The sequence below is a fragment of the Diadema antillarum genome, unplaced genomic scaffold (genome assembly GCF_040938485.1).
Source record: "Diadema antillarum isolate AM-2024a unplaced genomic scaffold, OU_Dant_1.0 seq00000049_RagTag, whole genome shotgun sequence".
NCBI classification, from domain to species: domain Eukaryota; kingdom Metazoa; phylum Echinodermata; class Echinoidea; order Diadematoida; family Diadematidae; genus Diadema; species Diadema antillarum.
In genome coordinates this window covers 1,382,104-1,403,633 of record NW_027271158.1, presented here as the reverse complement: position 1 = coordinate 1,403,633, position 21,530 = coordinate 1,382,104, and the positions used below count along the sequence as shown (strand labels likewise).

General features: G+C 39.3%; 1 protein-coding gene across 1 annotated transcript; it reads right to left on the bottom strand.

The window, feature by feature from the left end:
- Positions 1–1,475: 1,475 nt before the first annotated feature.
- On the bottom strand, positions 1,476–21,123 carry LOC139725568 (peroxisomal N(1)-acetyl-spermine/spermidine oxidase-like). The gene is made up of 6 exons (XM_071636658.1): positions 20,970–21,123; positions 20,178–20,269; positions 5,916–6,619; positions 4,305–4,527; positions 2,937–3,134; positions 1,476–1,688 (listed from the first exon to the last, which is right to left on the bottom strand). Exons 1-6 carry the CDS (start codon positions 21,121–21,123, stop codon positions 1,476–1,478), a joined length of 1,584 nt encoding a protein of 527 aa, XP_071492759.1.
- Between the last annotated feature and the right edge of the window lie 407 nt (positions 21,124–21,530).

The window sequence follows — 21,530 nt, the reverse complement described above, 5'->3', positions numbered from 1 at the left end:
TGTGTCAGTATTTCATATACACTTGATTTGTACTTTTTTATATGTTTGAATTAAAAAAAAAATTGTTTAAGTTCTTTTGGCGTTTTATTACCGTAGCAACTTCCATACATCGCATTACTTTGAAATTGATTTGCTTCTATAACTTTGATTGATGTAAAATAACAATTGTGGTTGAAGCTTTTTTAGTTTTTATTCATGAGAATGGCACAAATTGATATAATGATATCTAACAATAATGATCAAAATATATAATTGTACACTCTAGATGAATCCATCAAATCAATTGAAATGCGGAATTATAGACTACTAGTATTTTATGCATTGCAACAACTGAAAAGTTTATAATGTGGATCTAAAGGGGCATTCCAGACGATTTTCATAATTTCACATTATGTAATACATAAATCGACAGCTCCATGTATAGATGTGTAATTCCATTACAATACCACTTACTTAACAACTTCACCTGTGTAGAATTTATGCATGCCATCTTCTTTTGTTCTGCTTCCTTGAGCCCCAACTCATGTATTTTTATGGTGAGGCTGCCATGCCATCATCCTTGTTCATTTCAATTATTTGTTGTAAATTTTAAAAATATTCTTATTCCTCAAACCAATCACTACAAATTCTGAAACTCTGTACTCTGTATAATACTAGCAGTTGTTCAAATGTAAAAGTCTGAAAATCATCCGGAGGTCTCCTTTTAACCTTTGGTTCGTCTATATCATCGATTATGATTCTGTAGATTTAACTTTCATCATGTATGTTTTTGTGAACGGAAATAAAGCATGATTGATTGCACGCCGAACTTGAATGATATCGTCTTGAATCAAGAAATCACTTTGGACAGAAATCCCTGCAGAAGTTCGAGAACACGACAGTTGACGGATAAACGAGTAATTTCAGTTCATGCTGTGCTCATGCCAGTTTTCCCGCGTTTGACTTCAGCGGACTAATTATGATTGGTTACAGTTTGTTATTTCGAAGGTTCGCTATTCCGAAGGTTCTTGAGTCCGAAGGTTCGTTATTCCGAAAATGTGATAAGGTTTGTTATTCCGAACGTTCATTGATCCGAGAATGAAATAAGGTTCCTTATTTCGAAGGTTCGTTAATCCGAAAATGACACAGAGCTCGTTATTCCGAAGGTTCGTTGAGGACCTATATGTCATTTCGGATCAACGAACCTTCGGAACAACGAACCCTATTTCATTTTCGGATTGACGAACCCTCGGAATAACGAACCCTATTTCATTTTCGGATAAACGAGCCTTCGTAATAGCGAACCCTATTTCATTTGCGGATTAACGAACCTTCGGAATAACGAACCTTCGGAATAACGTCACAAATGCTCGGATTAATGAACCCTTTTTCATTTTCGGATTAACGAACCTCTAGGTATAGGGAATTTGTGTGTTTCGGATTAACGAATCTTCGGAATAACGAACCTTCGGAATAACGAACAGCACCAATTATGATTAGGCTGATGGAGGTTTCATCTTTCGGGGACTACTTGTCAGACCTCCCCCAGTGGTACCTCGTTGGTCCAACGCACACTTGACCTCAGAATCCTCTTGTGACCAGTAGTGGATGAGATCCATGGCTCTGTCCAGACCGGAAGTCATTGCACCGTGCACAGTAGACTTGAAACCCTCGTGGTATGCTTCTCCGGCAAAGAGAATTGTCGGCACCTGCAGACAGGAGACATTTATACACTATGTCATGCACACTGCAAAAAGATTGGTGTTGGAGTTAACACTATGGATGTTAAATCTTACACCGATTAAGTGTCAATAGGGGAACATACCGACAAGTGTAGAAAGTATGTTGGGATGGTGTTGAAAAGTGTTTCATCTGGCACTTCGTGCTGTTAATTTCACACTGTAGCTGGCGATATTTTTGGCATTTCGCTGGTCGGCTGCTAGTGTAAATTCAACAATTACACTATACGCATGGTGTTGATTTGACATTACTGGTGTTAAAGTCAATGGTATAACATCCGCCCAGTATCAATAGGAGACCACAACAACTGGTGTCACTGTGGTGTCAGTGTATTCACAACTTTTTTCCCCCAATAAACAACTATCAGACTTAATTGGAAAGTTCTTGTTCATCTTGTTGAAGTTCAAAATTAACAAGAAGAACAAGAAGTAATTACCTATCAAAAAAAAAGGAGAGAGAGAGAGAGAGAAAGTTTTATATTTTGAAGTGACACCTGGGGGTGTTTCATCAACGCTTGTCAGCGCCGACAACTGTCGGCGCTGACCAATTTCAGCCAAATCCTTGGTTTTGATAGGCTGAGATGCTCTGGTCACTGACTGTTACTATGGTGATTCAAGATGTCAGCGCCGACAAACGTTGATGAAACACCCCTTGGAGGTGGTAATTTAACGCCGAAAATGGTCACCGGGCTCGGTGTTTCATATTAACACCAGACTTTTTACAGTGCATACATTATTTCATTAACCTGTAACACAGAAGGCTTCTAAGGATCACGTTGATAGGATGACCAGAGGGAAGTATGGATCAGTCTGTTTAAGAAGAATCAAACATAAGGAGGCTACATCATTTTAGTTGATTCTTAGGTTATTTACCATGTTCATGCATAATTGCAGCTCTTCCTTATTTAGCTTCTGTGTTTCGTGAAAATTGAGTATGGTATTTTGAAGATTTGATATTTCTTGTTTTGTCGAGAGATGAGAATTGTTTTGTTGTGAAAAAAGAAGAAGAAATAAATACTACATGTATTACATTCAAATCCAATGTAGATAGTTTTTGAATGTATATTCTCTCGATACGTTATCATTTTGTATTCGGAACTTCATTTAGACAGCCCTTTACAAAGAAAAGAAAAGTAATTCGAAAAAGAAAATTTAATGCTGAAAGAGATTATGATTCCGTGAGAGCAGATGAATCCCCACAATCACCTAGTTTCCTACCTTATGTCCGCCTCCCGTTTTGCCGCAGAACACCGGTGAGTTCATGATCTCATACTCCGATCCCGTGGCTGTCATTGGTAGAAATGCACTGTACGACCCGCGTTGGTATCTGTTGCCATGCCAACGGGAACAGATGGCCGCTTCGGGCTCGGGGATGTTCGGGTCATCCAGGAATTGCCTCAAGAGGGCAGCACAGCTCTTTTGAAAAAGAAAAAAAAAAAACAATGTATAATATATCAAGAGACCTTCGGTTGACTTTTAGACAATACATTTGAACAAGTACAAATTGGTTATACTGGATACAGACTTCCTGAATTTATAATGATTGGGATGAGGAATAAACGATTTTTCAAAATTCATAACTAATCACAGTGAACAAGTAAGGATGATGACATGGCAGCTTCACCTTACGAATGCTTGAGTGATAGGGGCTTATGGAAGCAGAATAAAACAAGAAAGCATGCATAAATTCCAAACAGGTGAACTTGTTAAGCAAGCGGTATTGTAATGGAATTACATTACTACATTTCTGAAATTATGTGAGCCTCCATATGCCATCATCCTTGTTCAGTGAAATTTGTTTTTGGATATTTCAAAGTATTGGTTTCTCTGCTCAAGGACCACAATAAATTCCTCAAATCTATTATACATGCAGCTGTCGATTTGTGTACTACATGATGTGAAATTATGAAAATTGTCTGAACTTCCCCTTTAATCGCATTCATCAAGCAAGATGGGCCTCGACGATTGCTTATTGTTATGAAAGAGAATTCTTCCAATAACAAAAACACCCTGGATCCAGACGGTGATCCGGGTCCCCTCCAAACTAACGTAATCACATATTACTAAGCTGATTTCTGATTTTCCTTGAAAATTCTCAAAATCCGTTCTGAATTTATTTCCGCACAAAGACAAATATACAACAGAGTAAACAGACATAAACAAATAAACAAACAATGTACGAACGTCGCAAAATGTACCCTCCTGTATCATTCTTTACAACTCCACAGCTGAGTGAAATGGATTCGAGTGGGATTGTTTTGAAATTGTTATCGGAAGCAAGAGGATAATACAGTTTAAAATTTTAAGATATCGTGATTGCATTTATTCGAATGTTCATTTATTTCCGTTTACCATTTATTATTGATTGAAGAAAAACTACAGTTTATAGTCATTTTGGAAATCATTTTGTGTCAAATGCACTCAAATCTGTTATGATTAGCCGCCTGTATTTCAAAACTCTTGAACAATATTGATATCACTTGTCTAAGGTTTGACTAAGTTTGTCTTATGAGAGTGATATGATTCAGTGGTTTATTTTCACATTTCGGCAGAAATTAGCTGTTTTCTGGAAGATTAAAGACCAACCTGTTTCAATTCCCCCTCCGTTAGCGTCTCGGCGTATTCGGCTCCCCGGCCGCAGACCCAACCCATTAACACGTCCTCGTTCCGTGTATCGGCCACGAATTCGGAGAGCATGCGATAAAACTTGTTCTTTTCCATCTCGTCATCCAGCTCCTCCCCCTCTGAGACTGGCTTCCAAAGAAGGTCGATCAAAAAGTCTTTGCTGCTCCAGAAGGGTTTGCTGAACCTGCAAACATATCAATAGGGAACTTTAGATTTGTGACGCGGACCTTTTTCAGACGACAACTGCGTTGGCCGTTCTCCTCTCTCCCTGCGTTGCGTTGCAAAGTAGCTTTAGATTACGCGAGAACGCAACCTACAATAAGTAGAGTTGCGCTCACATTATGATCAGTTTATCAAACTCTGCGTCGTGAATTGAGCGGACGTAAAAATAGCCCAGAACGAGTAGTGAAAACTCAGACAACGTGAGATATAAATAGATCGATTTTACGCATGCGCATTTTTTTCCCTCTGAACGTCAACGTGGCGAAATCTAAAGTTCCCTAATAGTATATCGCGGACAACAATACATAGTTTTCATCATTTTGTTTCCCTCCGTACAAATGAAATTTGTAAGATCGCAACCGCTGATTTACATTTTAACAAACATGTCGGAAAAAAGGAACCAGCGGGATTCGAGACTGTAATCTACTGCTTTCCGGGCAGCGACGCTACTACCAGGCTATCCCTGGTTGCCGGCAGTGAAACGATGAACTTGGAACAAATACCCATGTTTGTTACAATATAGATCAGCAGTTTTAATCATACAAATTTGATTTCATTTGTACAGAGGGCAGAGAAATTGAAGGAAACTCATACCTCATATCTTCGCCCCTCTGCTTAACAATCTCTTGCTTTCATTTAACAATATACATTATTATGATTTCACAGCCACGTGGACACATTTTTGAGTACATTTACAGGAAATTACATACCTAATGTATACGACATCACAGTAACCTAGCAACAATAAGCACAATAATCTGCAAGCGGGCAGTTATATTCCATGCAAACGGTGGCCTGTTTTAAACCACTCGAACAATAACAACTACGGCAGTGACATCTATGAGAACAAGAATCTCGATATTTCTCCTTAATTTTCTCTGGACTCTCCTTCGCGATTCCCAGTTTTATTTGTCTTGTCATGATATTTACGTTCTCTCCTTTTCTTTTCGTTTCCAGTACATGGTTATGACACATCTATGACCTTAACGAACAGCATACAGGTAATAAGATATAAGAAGATCATGATAATAACATAATGGTGTGCTTTTCTTGTCGGTTTTTGCAGAAAGCCAATTGTTTTCTGGTTTTGTTCTTTTTAGATCTATTGCGATTTACTTATGGGGGAGCAACTGGTCTTTCATCATGGTATGGAAAATTATGTTGAAGTTTGTATAGTATCTCCTTGTCGAAATCGTTATGAATTTTTCGTGATAATGAAAGAGCGAATGCTGTTGCATGAAAGCGAGGGACTGCACTCGTCATTGATATACAAAGATTTCGTGGTAACTTTTTTTTTTTTGGTTTGTTTCGTTATCAATGGTTTGTTCTTCCAAAGTCATAAGTTATTACCTTAAGAAAATCTTGTTTACAGTAACGTGGTTGAAAGCGCGGAGAGCCGCCTCTTTAGACCTGGGCAAAGGTGGCTCGAAGAAGGTATGTATATTTTGTTGCAGAAAGCCAATAGATGACGTCACTATGACGTGATCGCATAGGAAGGATTCTCCAGCCTCCGTCTTCACTAGGACGCTCTCTTCGCCGGCACATTCTCCATAGCATATTTGGGCGACAGGCGTTTCATGGTGTATACTACCTGTTGGGATGTCAGCGAGGAGTCTGTCCAAGATTCCCTGGTAGCCTTCATCCCCGAGGTTGGTTAAATAGCGACCGCCTAGCACTTGGTAGTTCCTGTAGCTTCTGAGATGTACCATTTGGAGGTCTTCGCAACCAATATCGACACATTCCAACCGACACCAGTTCTCGTACAACAACCAGTATTGACGTAGCTCGTCATCACTGGTCACTCCTTGCTGCTTCAGCTCTTCTGCATATCCTGTCCGCATGAACTCGCCAAAGTTCTGGCTGTAGTCCAGCTCGTTTCGGTCCGCCCTGACTATCAGCTCTTGGACCTCGCCAAAGATCTTTCGAGAGTTCGAGGCCAACCGAACATCTATTCGATTTCCATGTTCATCGACGAAGAAGGTGCAATCTTCGTCGTCAGGTAAATGGTACCAGGCAACACACTCGTCGTATGCGCTCAGATCGTTGCATGAACTCTGTTACAATAGAGGAATTAAAGTGCATTGAACCGTTAAGAATTCATTCACCATCTCAAAATATGAAACACTCATAGATATAACAAAACATACAATTTGTTACTTGGGACAATTCGTATATGATATACAAAATATCGTCATCATAACAAACAGTTCGTGAAATAATGCGAAACTTATACTATAGCACAATAGATTGCTTAGCATGGCTGAAACCTTCCTTCACGAACATGATTTATGGGTAGAGCATGCTTGCATCGCAAACAGGATTATGTAGAAGATCTAAGGGGGTGTTGCAAGAAAGTTGCAATTAATCGCAACTCGACTTTCTTGCAACACTCCTAAGTTATATACAGCGTGTCCCAGAAAAAAACGAAACCGGGTTTCCATGCAACTTGTTACTATCGAAATCATACATTTTCTTTATGAGATATACATCAATGGAAAGATAAACTTTTCTTCTTTCATTGATATACAACTTAATGCTCATCGTTCATGCATGACTGAGCTAGAACAATGAACAGTGGTGCTACCAAATTTTCATTTGCACGCGGAAATGGCGACTTTAAGTGAGTTTTGCAGACTTTTAACGTTACGTTTCCAAAAAACAAAGTTCATAACCCAAATATTCATTTTTTCCCCTTTCATATGAGACTTTACGCGTCAAATAACGCATTCTTGAAAAAAATTTACATGAGAACATGCTTCATTTCTACCGATTCTACGGATAGTCGAAAAACTAGCATTTAGCTCTCCCGACTTAGCATTAGACAATGGGGTCATCTGCACCATTGACTTCACACGAAACAACCGCAGTGCTACAGTGAATGTTGTTCGGAGGAGCATGGGGGGGGGGTATTTACGGAGAATGCTGTATGAGACGGAAAGCCCTTTGTTGTCATTTATTTAGAATATACTATGTAGAAGACTAATGTGAGTATTCTCAGGCTGCACGCAGTCCAATGGCTACGGGAAATCGACATTACAACAACGATACACATTTTGATGAATGTGTACCTCAAACTTATTTCACTGTTTTCATTCCTCTCTACATTTCCCTCACGCGTAGTTAGTCCTTCATCAATGACAGGGTTTTGAAGGTTTTTGAAGGGGGAGGTGAAGCAGAAAGAGAGAGTACATCACTTTTTTCATCACTGAACTTGCGCTTCTAACATTTCAAAGGAGCAAGTGCAGGGTAGAAAGTCGTCTTTTTCTGGGGGGGGGGGGGGGAGGTGGGCTCGGAAGGTTTTTTTTTTTCAGTTCGTTACTCCCATCCCACCTTCCAAAACATTCCGCTGATGAACACCCTTTGCTCTGTAGTATGACCCCGTTTACAATGTGGGGCTTGGCCGAGCCGCGGCCGAGCCACGGCCGAGCCCCGCAATTTTCAAATAGGGGCCTAATTTCAAATAATTCAAACCTTTCAATATTTTGTCGTAGTGGCGCTCTGCTTGTAAATAAACGCAATTTGGTATAGTCTAGTTTGCAGACCCTTTGCCAACTGGATTCCGTGGCGACGAAGTCGCCGTTCGGGCAAAAGCCTTTGCCGAAGGAAAAATCCTTTGCAGGACAAAACCACCTTAAACTATACTAGCTTTCGACGTTGAGGGGGTTAATATCCTGAATAGCGAAATAGTACGGGCAGAGGGTTTGGAAGCCACACTAAAATTGGCCGCGCATTTGGCCCAGTTTGGGTTTACACTGAGAAAAGGCCGGGCTCGGCCGCGGCCGAGACCACCTCCAGAGCGAGACCAAATGCGAGGCCAATTTTAGCCCCGCATTTGGCCTTTTGTGCGTTTACACTGAAGCGGGCTGGGCCGTCATGAGTCACACAGCCCGAGTCGTACAGCCCATGAGTTACGCAGCCCACGAGTCCTACATCCCGTGACCTAAACACTAGATGAACAAGGTCAATGAGCTCGACATCAAAAATAGGCCCACAAGCTGTGCGGTCCGCGAGCTTGACACTCGAGGAAAAGAAGGCCCACGAGATTAATATATGTATTACATCAGAAAGCTTAATCTATTCAGTGAAGGTCTTGTGGACCTCCCCCTCCCCCCCCCCCCCCCCCCCCATGTGTCGGAGGCCTGGTTTGCCTAAAGTGTCAAGCTCATGGGCAATGATTCCTAGTTTCGAGCTGGCGGGCCTGTGTTGGTCAGTGTCAAGCTCGTGGGCTGTATGGTTCCGGTGAATGACTCATGGTCCTGGAGCATACAGTGACGTCATGGACCATCTGGAAAGCGACATACTGTGAGGCATAACATGCATTCCACATGAAGCAACCCTGTGTCTTGCAACTTGCTATTGTCATCCAATTAAGTTTGGGTCATTACGTCAGGCAATTTTGGGCATTTTTCAATGACCTGTTTAGGAATCTCAATTCCAAATAGGAGTGAAACTACTATTTACTCTAATTGTCTTCTTTATGCTCGATACTCCCTAACACTTGGGCCTGGCCAAGAGTTGTGCCCCCATGCCCAAATATTGGTTGTTTCCAATATGTGAATCAGGGTACGCTGGCAGCAGGTAATATCACCTGCATGATCTGGTTAAGACTCTCTGCCAGCAAGTGATGATTCAGTGTAACCTGCTGAAATTGGTCTAGATCTATACCCTCAATCTCTTTCAAGACAGGGCAGCATCTGCGTCTTCAGTGAAGCACGCGATCGGCACACAGATCTCCTCCACGACTAAACTGGATAGACATCCTGAGGTCAGACCAGCGTTCTTATAGGTGCACAGCCACTGTATGCGATCATCAGAGTCTTCCAATGGCAATATCTAAACAGTTTGGGTGAAGGCAAGCTTGTCTCTATGATGAGTGCATTGCACATAGAGTACAGGATGCACGAGATGATAACAAAGCTTCTTTTTGACTCGCGGGATAGGCTACAAGCCTTTCTCAGGCAGAGGTTCTGAATTATCGGGTCGTGCTCAGTCTGCACACAGTGAGCTGAACACCATATCAAGTATACGTGTGTAATGATTGTGTGTAATGATATGGGAAAATGCATGGAAAAATCAAAATACATGTTTATGTATTTTACGTGGAATCAGTTCCTGTCTGTTGTCTTGGAAGAAATGCATCAATCTTGCAATGTTGTTGTTTATCATTTTCCCTCTCCACGCGTATATATGGAACGTGTTGATCAAAGTTAGTTGTGATGTCGGAAAATGCGATGCTGTACTGCAGGTGGCCTATTGAAGGTGGCCTTCAATTTGTTTTTTTCACAGTATATTGGCATGTTTAACAGACTGTAACTCACCAAGATGCCTCTTGAAATGTTTTGAAAAACTTCTGCTTGATTTTACATGAGCGGATGATTATCAGTTGTCTTTCTGCTTTTTCATCTTGTGTGAAACAAAGTATTGTTTCTCTTCAAAAGTATCGGCACTTACTGTTCGTGCTCTATCGGCCCTATAAGACATTCATACCCACCCTCAGCCTAGACATCCGTAGGCGTTGTGGCGTCGAGCGGGATCTGAACATCTCTCATGAAGTGAGACTTCTCTTTTCTTTTCTTTTCCCCACTAACAATGTGAAACAAAGATATCCGTAGACGTTGTGGTATGTAGACGTGGTAGAGCGAGACTAGTCTTCTCTTTTCTTTTCTTTTCCCCACTAACAAACAAGTTTAGCAGGAAACAGAAAGCATTCGCACATACTGTTTACATTTCCCATCACATGCTTTTAACATCGGAATTTTCATGTACACATTTTGAGTGGAAAATTACCAAGAACTTTTCAACACAATACATGCTCAAAAGAAGGCATTTGGTTCATATATAATTTACTCGACAGAGTGATTTATAGGGGCCTACTTATCACTGTCCACGTACTCGAACAGTTTTCGCTAAAGATACAAGTATGTTCACAAGACTGCAAACAGTACATATCTCTTGAAATGTCTTCAAACGTAAATTAAAGTCATTCCTCTTAAATGATTACTCTCGGTCGACGAATGAGGTCCTCGTCTGCATGTCATTGTCGATCTCGTCAGTGTGACTGGGCCGTCCGTTGAGCGGTCTGCCGTCACGCTGTCAGTAGGCCTATTCTCTTCGTCACTATCACTCTCCGCTTTGTATCAGTCTGACAGGGCGCTTCAACATCTCCGATGACACCAGTTGACTATTTGGAGTTTGTAATTGCACTCCAAATTGGCGTAAACCAAAGTTTTGTGTTATCGTGACTCATAGTTTTTCCTAATGTCCTGCTGCTCGCCGGTTCAGTCATGACAGTCAGATCTTCATCACATTCGCAGCTTAGGTCGATGGTGCATTCAGCGTCGATAAAGATTAGTTGGTTGACTTGGAGGGGGGGCATGATGTACCAAGAAAGGGGAACTCCTGACTTTATCTCTGTGGTCTCCAACTATTCTCAAAGTTCCTCAAAATTCCCAAATACTCTGCAGCCTTTGCTTCACTACATGGTGTGAAGCCGCTCCCACTGTGCTTGCCACTCTAACTGATTTCATAGACTCGGCTGAGACATGTTTTTTTATAACTAATTTACTAACAAACTTCCTTTCCCTAAAGCATTTCATCGGCTCAATCTTATATTAGGGTGTGGCGTTCACTAGAAATTAATTCCTTAATGGTCAAATGTTCAATTTGCTCCCCCTATTCGTTTCTGTGAAAACTCAATTTTCTATGATTCATCTCAATTTCTGATTAACTCGCCCACTGTCTTTTAGTTTTTTCATTCACTTGTTCTCTGTAAACACCGGTAAAGACTTTATTGTTTCTTGGATATCAAAATGATAAACCAAATGAATATTAGTGTCCTTATGGCAACCAACGTCATCGTTGTTCTGCGTCATTATCCCTGAATTTGTCTTTGGAGTTCCTGTTTGACCCACTCCACTAAACAATAAATGCTAAAACAGAGGAATAAATTCTGGCAGGAGGGCCACCTTCCAGCTTAGAGGGTCATTTATGTTTGGGGATCAGAGGGCAAAAACACGTCATCACGTCATTCCCCGTAACTTGGCGCGGGGCTTTGGGGATGGAGAGTGCTGACCACTAGCGGGGAAAGTAGCCAACATCAAACTCATAAATTCCTATGACCATAGACTTTTCTTGGAAGAGGTGGTTTTGATCAAAAAAAAAGAAAAGGAAATAGCTGGAAGGAAGATAAACGGTTTCATAAATTCCAAGAAGGGGAAAAGACTGAGCATACCACCTCACAGAGTGTCTAGGAAAACGACTGCAGTGTTCTGTTTTCTTTTACTCTCTATCCTATTCTATTCTATTCTATTCTATTCTATTCTATTCTATTCTATTCTATTCTATTCTTTATTTTAAACATGTGCTAGTAGCTATCTGGGCTACAATTGTGTTTGTTTTGCACATCCTCTAAAGGTCACCAGAGGTCAAAGGTAGAGCCTTATCTGTGCTTTTTGGAATATGAAGACAATTTCTTGTAAAACAGGTATGCTTGTTTTGTACATCTTAACCGTGTTTATCATTAACTAATGGCACTACAGATCAATATTATGATATTTTGAGGTCATAGACCTCTAAAAGGTCATTGACCTCTATAAGGTCACCAGAGGTCAGAGTTAGAAACCTGTCTTTGCTCTTTGGAATTCAATTCAATTTCAATTCAAAGTTTATTTCATTTTTTGACAAAACATTATGTTACACTTCTTTTGACAACAGAGAATACGGTAAACAGAATATTGTATCGAAAAGAATGTAAAACAATTGAGGACCTTATAGTAATCATACACTGTAGTAAAAAAAAAAACAGAAGTGATCAAAATAAAGTACATGACACGGTATGACTTTGCTTAATGCGAAAAATGGAGAGACCCGCTAAAAAGACAGAGCTTGTAGAATGTGGGCCCCTCTGGAATAATAACATCAATGGAAAGATTAATTGAAGCATCATAAATACAGAAGGAGAGAAAAAAAAAGAGGAAGAAGTCTGGGAGCCCACTGAGGATTAGATTCACAGATAAATACACTACTATCATAGACGTGAACAACATAGGACAAGACTAGACAACAAAACAACTGCTTGAGAAAAGGCTGTACGGGACAAAACGGGATGGACAAGACTAACAGACACGAACAAACATGAAACAAGACTAGACAACAAAACAACTACTGAAGAAAAGGCTGTACGGGACAAAACGGAATGGAAACGATTAACAAATAGAAGACAAAATAGCTAACGAAAATGCACAACAGAGACAGCGATCTTCGACAGAAGCGTGTCAAGAGAAACAGATGATGGTTGTGGAGGGAAAAAAAGTGATATTCTAGCGTCTGAAAGGAGAAAAGCAAGGAAATGAAGGGACGTGAGAACAGGAATAAGACAGACATTCATGTCTTTGACTCTTTTGGCGAAAGCGTAGATGGCAGCAGACATCCAAAAAATTACAATTTATTCTTCAAAGAGGAAAAAGTGAGTAAGTCTGTATGTGAGAAAGAAGGCCAAATGGCTAGTTGTGTCCTGCATAGTCATACGACTGCAATAGAAAGGACTTCAGTCTCCTCTTGAAAGAATGTATGGATGGGGCGTTTTTTATATCATGATTCAGAGAATTCCAGTAATTTGGGCCGATTAAGTGTATTTTTAGCAAGGATCGTGCGTAAGAGGGGTAAATGAAATTCCATGGGCGTCACCAGGGGGGGGGGGGGTGCGTTGGGTGCGAACGCACCCCCCTTCAGATCCTTAAAAAAAAAAAAAAAAAAAAAAAAAAAAAAAAAAAAAAAAAAAAAAATCAGTCGGCGAGCGATCTCAACGCCGGACGCGAAATAATTACACTTTTCTATTTTTTTTTTTTTATATTTTGCACCAGGGACACACACACACACACACACACACACACAAATCTATTCGCACCGCTGGTTCTGGCAGCACTGATTTTGTACATATCTATTAGTATTCAACAGTGTTTACTATTTATCGACCGTACTGTACATCCGTACGATACGGAGCACTTATACACGTTTGCCCCATCCCACATAATCATAATTCCCGCGATGAAAAGATTTTCTTGCTTTTTTGTTAGAATTCAAGAAATCTGTCCAATTATTTCACCCAAAAGCAGTTACGTAACTACAGACGGGGGGGGGGGGGGGGTGCGCCCCCCTCCCAATCCGCTGGTAAAAAAAAAGACTTACCGAAATAGTAATTCAAGTGTTAGTAAACTGCTTTTGAATGAAAGGGTGATCAAGAAATAAGATATTTTTATATGATTTCTTTTAACCATAATTAGATAGGTATATAGTGTGAAACATTGTGCAAAAAGCCCGGACCCGACAAAAGATTGTGATTCAGCGTGATTCCTGGTTGACATTCTGCATATAAGCAGGATGTGCGCAGTGTACACAGTACATCCGAACGAAGAGTCGCTACAATGTTGCGCAATGTGATGTAGAATGTACACCTTTGTACCTTACGCTTCGCTATATCAAAGCTAGATCATTGATTTTGCAGTGTTGCTTTACATACGAGTCTATGTAAAAATGTCTTGCATTGCCAATAAAAAGACTTGACCTGGGCTAATTCCTAACTTTTCCATGTACATAAGACACACACACAAACAAACACGCACAATTAGTTTAGGGGATGCTCTAAAGTGCAGATTTTGGACATCCTTTCCCTGCTTGGTCACTTCGACGCTACCTCGCTGGTCATACCTCCCCCAGTCATGAACATAAACCCACACCCTTGACTACCAGTGGCGGATCCAGGTAGAGGGGCGCACCGGGCGCACCGTGCGTCCCCCCCCCCCCCCTCCTCCCCCCTTTATTTTCCAAAGCGAAAGAAATAATATAGCTTCAAACGGCAGTTTTTGGACTGTAAAATGTAAAATTTTAAAGCTCGCTCTCTTCTCTCGCTCGCATTTAATCGTTATGCAATTCACCTAATGTAGCTGCCAGTAATTGCCAGCAGTTCCGCCCGGTACCCCTCCCCCCTTAATTTCCAAAGCGAAAAAATATGGCTAAGAAAAGAACGGCAGTTTTTGGACTGTAAAATGTAATATTTTCAAGCTCGCTCGTTCCGCTCGCTCGAATGTAATCATTATGCTCTCCTGATATTGCTGCCAGTATTTGTCAGCATTTGCGCCCGATGCGCCCCCTTAAATTCTAAAGCGAAGAAATAATAGCTACAAACGGCAGTTTGTTTGTTTTTTACTGTAAAATGTCAAAATTTTCAAGCTCGCTCGCTCGCTCGCATTTAATTGTTATACGCAATTCTCCTGATGTTGCTGCCAGTAATTGCCGGCAGTTGCGCCCGGTGCGCACCCCCCCCCCCACACCTCCTTTATTTCCAAAGCGAAAAAATATGGCTCCAAATGGCAGTTTTGGGACTGTAAAATGTCAAAATTTTCAAGCTCGCTCTCTTCGCTCGCTCGCATTTAATTGTTATGCCATTCACCTGATGTTGCTGCCAGTAATTGCCAGCAGTTTCGCCCGGTGCGCCCCCACCTAATTTCCAAAGCAAAAAAAATATAGCTACAAACGGCAGTTTTCGGACTGTAAAATGTCAAAATTTTCAAGCTCGCTCGCTCGCATTTAATTGTTATGCAATTCTCCTGATGTTGCTGCCAGTAATTACCGGCAGTTGCGCCCGGTGCGCCCCCTTAATTTACAAAGCAAAAAAATATGGCTACAAACGGCAGTTTTTGGACTGTAAAATGTCAAAATTTTCAAGCTCGCTCGCTCCGCTCGCTCGCATGTAGTCGTGATGCCATTCCCCTGATATCGCTGCCAGTAATTTGTCGTTTCACACCGTCATTCCCTAAGCCATTTATAAGGGGTACAACCCTCTCCGGCACTTCCACACCCTCCCCCCACCCTTGCTCGCTCCCTCGCATACTACCCCCCCCCCCCCCCCCAAAAAAAAAAAAAAAAAAAAAAAAAATGAAATCCTAGCTACCGGCGCGCCGGTGCCCTTTCCCCGCTTGGTTTCCCTAAAAAAAAAAAAAAAAAAAAAAAAAAAAAAAAACAGTAAAAGGCTAGGAATTGAGAGCTTCCTATATTCCAAATGTCTGTCCAAAAAATCTCGTAAACATTTTGTGTCAAAACGCACCCCCCTTGAAAAAAAGCTGGTGACGCCCCTGAATTCATTGTAACGCTTAGTGGGATATTCATGAAATGATTGGTTTTTTAGGAACATGGATTTAAAAATAGATGGAAGCAAATTGTTACAATACTTGTACATAAATTGGCCTAAATTATACAAAAATAAATCTTTAATTTTTAAGAGCTTATTAGAGGCAAACAACGTGTTTGTATGAGAACGTACAGGGGAATGGCAGATAATGCGGAGGGCTTTCTTTTGCAAGAGGGACACTCTTTCAAGTAAATTCTGATGCGTGTTTCCCCAAACTAAAACTCCATCATTCAAATGAGGCAATATTAACGACGAATATAACATATTGTGGAATATGAAATTTCAATATATTAATAACACCTGCATTACGCGATATTATATTACACATATTATCAACATGTGATTTCTAGGAAAGTTTATCATCTACAATGACCCCCAAGAATTTAATATTTGATACTCTTTGTAGATGAGAATCATCTAAAACTATATTTGTTTTTAAACTATCAACAGTATTGCTGAAAATCATATGTTTCGTTTTTTGAGCATTAAGTGATAAGTTATTAGCTCTGACCCAGTCTGTCACTTTATTCAATTCAATGTTAATTTTGTGAACAAGAAAATCAATATCATTATGGGCAAAAAATCCGGTTTGTATCATCTGCAAAATGAATAAAAGAGAGATCATCAGATACACGACAAAAATCATTGATATAAATAATGAACAATAACGGCCCTAAAAGACTTCCCTGTGGGACGCCACATTAACTTCTCTGATAACTGAATCATTGTTTTTAATTGTAACAAATTGTTTGCTATCGAACAAATAACTCTTGAACCACTCCAAGGCCTTCCCACGTACTCCATAAGGCGATAATTTATAAAGTAAAATGTCATGATTGATGGTGTCGAAGGCCTTGGAGAAGTCCAAGAAAATACTAACTAAATGAGAATGATTATCAATGGCATGAACTACTCTATCAACGAAATATAAAAGAGCATGCGAAGTACTATGTTTCTCACGAAAACCAAACTGAGAGTTCGTAAAAACTTCATGTACCTTCAAAAAATTGCTCATTCTCTTATAAATAAGTTTTTCTAAAACCTTAGACAATGAAGACAATAATGAAATCTGGCGATAATTACTGACTTCAAGTTTATCATCTTTCTTAAATATTGGTATTACTTTAGCCAATTTCATTTTATCCGGAAACACACCGTTGAGGATTGACAAATTAAATATATGAACAAGTGGGTCAGCAATCGAGGAGATAACACCCTTAAAGGTAGGGAATACCTTTTACAGACCTCCCAAAATGCAGCAAAACATTAAATATGAACCTCAGGGGACTTGTTTAGGTCACTGCTGAGAAATTTGGAAGTCAACAGTTATCTACAATTTGAATAATGCACAAAACTCAACTACTCAGTAGTTCTGTGTGTCAGCCACACTTAAGCCTTTTTGTTGCAGTCTTCTGTATTTTTTATCTATAAACACAAATCTAAAAGTATAAGAGCTGATGTAATAACATATAGAGTGTGTGGCAAGAATGTATATAGAAATGTTTGTAAGTTTTGATGAACTTTCTTCACAAAATATACATGATGGACACACATGCAGTGCATGGGTCTGCAAAGGTAGCCTAGTAATGTACTGGAATTTACGGTGAGCCCCGAAAAAAATTCAATTCAAAATCTAACGGTCAATAAAAATGTACTAAATGTTACCTTCCACTTTCAATACTTTATGGGAGTTTCTAAAATGATACTCTCTTCAACATACCACTGTATTTATACAACTCTTCATTTAAGATATGCAAATGGGATTCCCTACCTTTAAGTATGAAATTATCTATCTCATCATAACCAGAACTTCGTTTGTTCTCAAAACAGGAAACTATATCAATAATTTCAAATCTATTAGTTGGTGTGAAAAATATGGAATCAGAGTTGAGGTGACCTAGAAATTCAGTAAAATGAGTTTCTGTTGCAGGAATAGTTTGAGCATAATTTTTACCTATTTTTGAAAAATAGGAATTAAAGATATTTGCAATATGAAGAGAATCATTAATCAATTCATTCACTTTAATTTTGTCAATGTCAGAGTGTTTACTCGGAACATTCATGGCCTGTTTCAAAATTTTCCAAGTATTTTTCATATCAAACCTATATCTCGAGAATTGCTTGAAATAATATCTTTTCTTTTCAGAACGTAAAATCATTGTCAAAGTAATCTTGTATGATGTATATCTATTTTTCGATCGCTCAGTTTTTTCCAACTTATACTTATAATACAAACGATTTTTCCTATTAATTGAACGAAGGGTTGATTTTGAGATGCAAGGTAACCTGGGTGTTTTTTTTTTATAGTCTGTTCTATTTTTTTTTTTTTTTGTTTTGGAATTACATCATCTAAATGGTGGTTAAATATTTCCATGAAATTATGAAAAGATATATTGATATCATCGCTGCCAAACGCTCCTGACCAGTCAGAATTCTCGAGAGCCACATCAAAACTAGCTAACTTTTTGGGTGAAACCCTACGACTAAACAAAGAAAATGACAGAGGTTTGATATTAGATGATGTTTTAAGAGTAAAACAAGTCGTTATTGGAAAATGGTCAGTCATATCTGAAATAATTATGAAAGAATCGGGGAGGGGTATTATTACACACACACAAAAAGTTGTCAGTGAGGGTGGCAGAACGATCTGTAATACGTGTGGGTTTGGAGATAAGCGGGAGAAAGGATGAGGATAGAAGTGTGTGAAGAAAATCACTAGAGATATTATCATGCTCAGACTTCAGCAAATCAATATTAAAATCGCCGAGCAAAAAGCAATCCTTATTTCGGAAAACATATGAATTTGCCAAATCTGAGTAATACGTTAAAAATCATTGGCGTTTGAATTAGGAGGTCTGTATATAATGCCTACCATAAGATTTCTGCATCCTGGGATGAGAATTTCTATGAACAAAGATTCAACAGCATTGTCCATTCTAGAAATACCTTCGTGGACAATAGTTTCAAAGCAACATGATATATACAATGCAACACCCCCACCATTCTTATCAGGCCTATTATTAACAAATAAATCGTAATCATCGATTGCAAAGGAATTTCCTGCATTGGAAGTTAACCATGTCTCACTTAATCCGATAACCGATAGCGACTGACTTTCATCAGATTCTAATAAAAACTTTAAATCATCAAAATGTTTATTCAAACTCCTTATATTTAAGTGTAATAAAGAAAACGTATCCTCAGAGATGTTTGAATCATATCTTTGTATTGATTCACTGTGATATAATTGCACAACATATTTTGAGTGAGATCATTACTAAAATCATGAGGCAATTCACTAGCTGCTGTATTCAGGCTTTCGGTAACAAAATCATCATAAGGGGTGGGTCGTGTGTTGGTTAGCCCGCTAACAGGGTCAGAGTCTAAACTGGTGTTCCTAAACAATTCAAAAAAGTCATCATTCGATACGGAATTAAAAGGAGCATTAAGAAAATTAGCCATAATTTAAGATACGAGACGAGATTACAAAAGTCTGCGATATCAGCAAAACTAGGATATCGTACATAAGTGGATGGTACAAGAAAATGACCAGTCGCCAGAAAGAGGAAATACACTGGAGTAATCTATAAGCATAAACGACGTCAAAATCACGATAAGCAGAAGATCGCTACGGAGAAGAAGAACGTGAAACGAGAAAAAGCAGAATAAGGTAAGTGAGAATGTACAGAGGCATTAACAGAGAGTGACATAGAACACACACAACACAATAACAAGAACAAATCAAGTGTCTCAGTGAATGAAGACAGTTTCATTGCAAAACAGATATGCTTGTTTTGCACATCTTAACCATGCTTATCATTAACTAATAACACCACAGAGCAATATTATGGTATTTTGAGGTCATTGACCTCTAAAGGTCATCAGAGGTCAAAGGTAGAAACCTGTCAATGCCCTGTGGAATCAGAAGATTTGTAGTACAAATGCATATTTAATGCAGCGTAACCAAGATCTAAGCCTATCATTCACAAATGCCTCCAAACATCAATATTCTGATATCTAAAGTTCCTTGACCTCTGGAGGTCATCAGAGGTCAAATGAGACTTACCTCCCGATCTTAAAATGAATCTTATGGTATGTACTAACACTGGTGAAAGTTTCATACTTTAGTCAAATTTTGCACAATTCTCATGATTTTCAGGGCTTAACCGCTCTACTACTACTAGTAACCGACTTGATGTATGGTTGTATCTACCAATGCCATGCTGTGTGCGGTTTAGCACGATTACTCTCAAAATTTCTACAAACTAAGTCTACACTATTCAATATGCGCAGTGAATTATAAGTGTGCGATTGCATGTTTAGAGAGATGTATATTTTGTTTAGAGCACATGTTTAATAAGTTACATGTATTTGGTATATTATAAGCCCTACATGTAGTATAGAACTTTACAATTAATATTGCTTACGGAGAGCAGGTGATGTTTCTTTGCCAAGTCGAAGATGGGATTATCTGTCGTTCCGTGTATCCAGTTGGCGCCAAGTTCAATCACGTGACTAGCTGATGAATTACATGTTATATAATACCAACATAAGTCACCTGATTAAAAAAAAAATCATACACCCAACGAATTGTATAGGACATGCATGACAACCTCTAACGTCACGATACAAAATATTATTATACTGTAGTATACGTTTATTCACGTTTATCTATCCTTTATACATTCTTCTCCCTTCCCTAGGTAAGATTGTTTTGTTGTTATCTATTTACTATATGCCCTACATTTATCATCGAATGTTTTCATTTTCTTTCCAGTTGTTGGCAAATATATATCGGTACTATTTTCTCGGTTTGCGTGCCTGGCTTGACGATCGATCTTTACGTTACATAAAGCTAAGATTCTAGAGTTAATAAAGCTAGTAAAACATTGTTATTTCCATTTCAAATTACGCTTGTTTGCCTATCATGGTATATACTTAAAATAAACTTCATTTTGTCAAAACATCAAGATATTGAATGGAATCAGATCAATAAGAAATGATGATCTCCGGTACACTCCGACACATGAAATATATAGTCAAAAGAAAGCAAGGCGGTTTTGAAGGGTTTGGTTTTCCAATCATACCTAGCAATTAGCATTACACTAAGAAAGAAACTAATTCACAACCAAAAACGATTAATGAAACTCAAATCAAAGTTAAACATATCAAAGCAAATCATACCATGAGACAGACATTTGAACTTGAGCGAAACTCACCAAAATCCTTAACTGTTAAAATCCTACCACCTGCTCGATCCATGGCCTCAAACACCAGAACCTCACACTGTCTCGACCTGCTCAACTCGGCCGCAGCTGTCAGTCCAGCCATACCGGCTCCTACAATGGCGACACGTCGCCCTCTTCTCTCCATCGCTGCGACTGACTCTACACTGTGCGAAAAGGAAAATGTTGAGGAATCTTTATAACTGGCATGAAAACGCCGTTATCAAGAATTCCTCAAAGATCATTGTAAAACGCTTGATGCTGACCAAAAACTTATCAGAGAGGAACAGGCAAGATTCCGCTGAGGAAGAGGATGCATCGACCATTTTTCTTTTTGTTTTCTGTACTGCGTAATAATTATTGCACAGTGCACAAAATGGAAAAGACAGATCTATATTGATTTCGTCGATTTTGACAAGGCATTCGATAGCACCCATACCAGAGAGAGAGAGAGAGAGAGAGAGAGCTTGGCTTGAGGTTGTGGCAGATTTGTATACGATGGAATACCACAGGATATATAGTTTTCATCATAAGAGTGTGCAGTCTAATAATTTA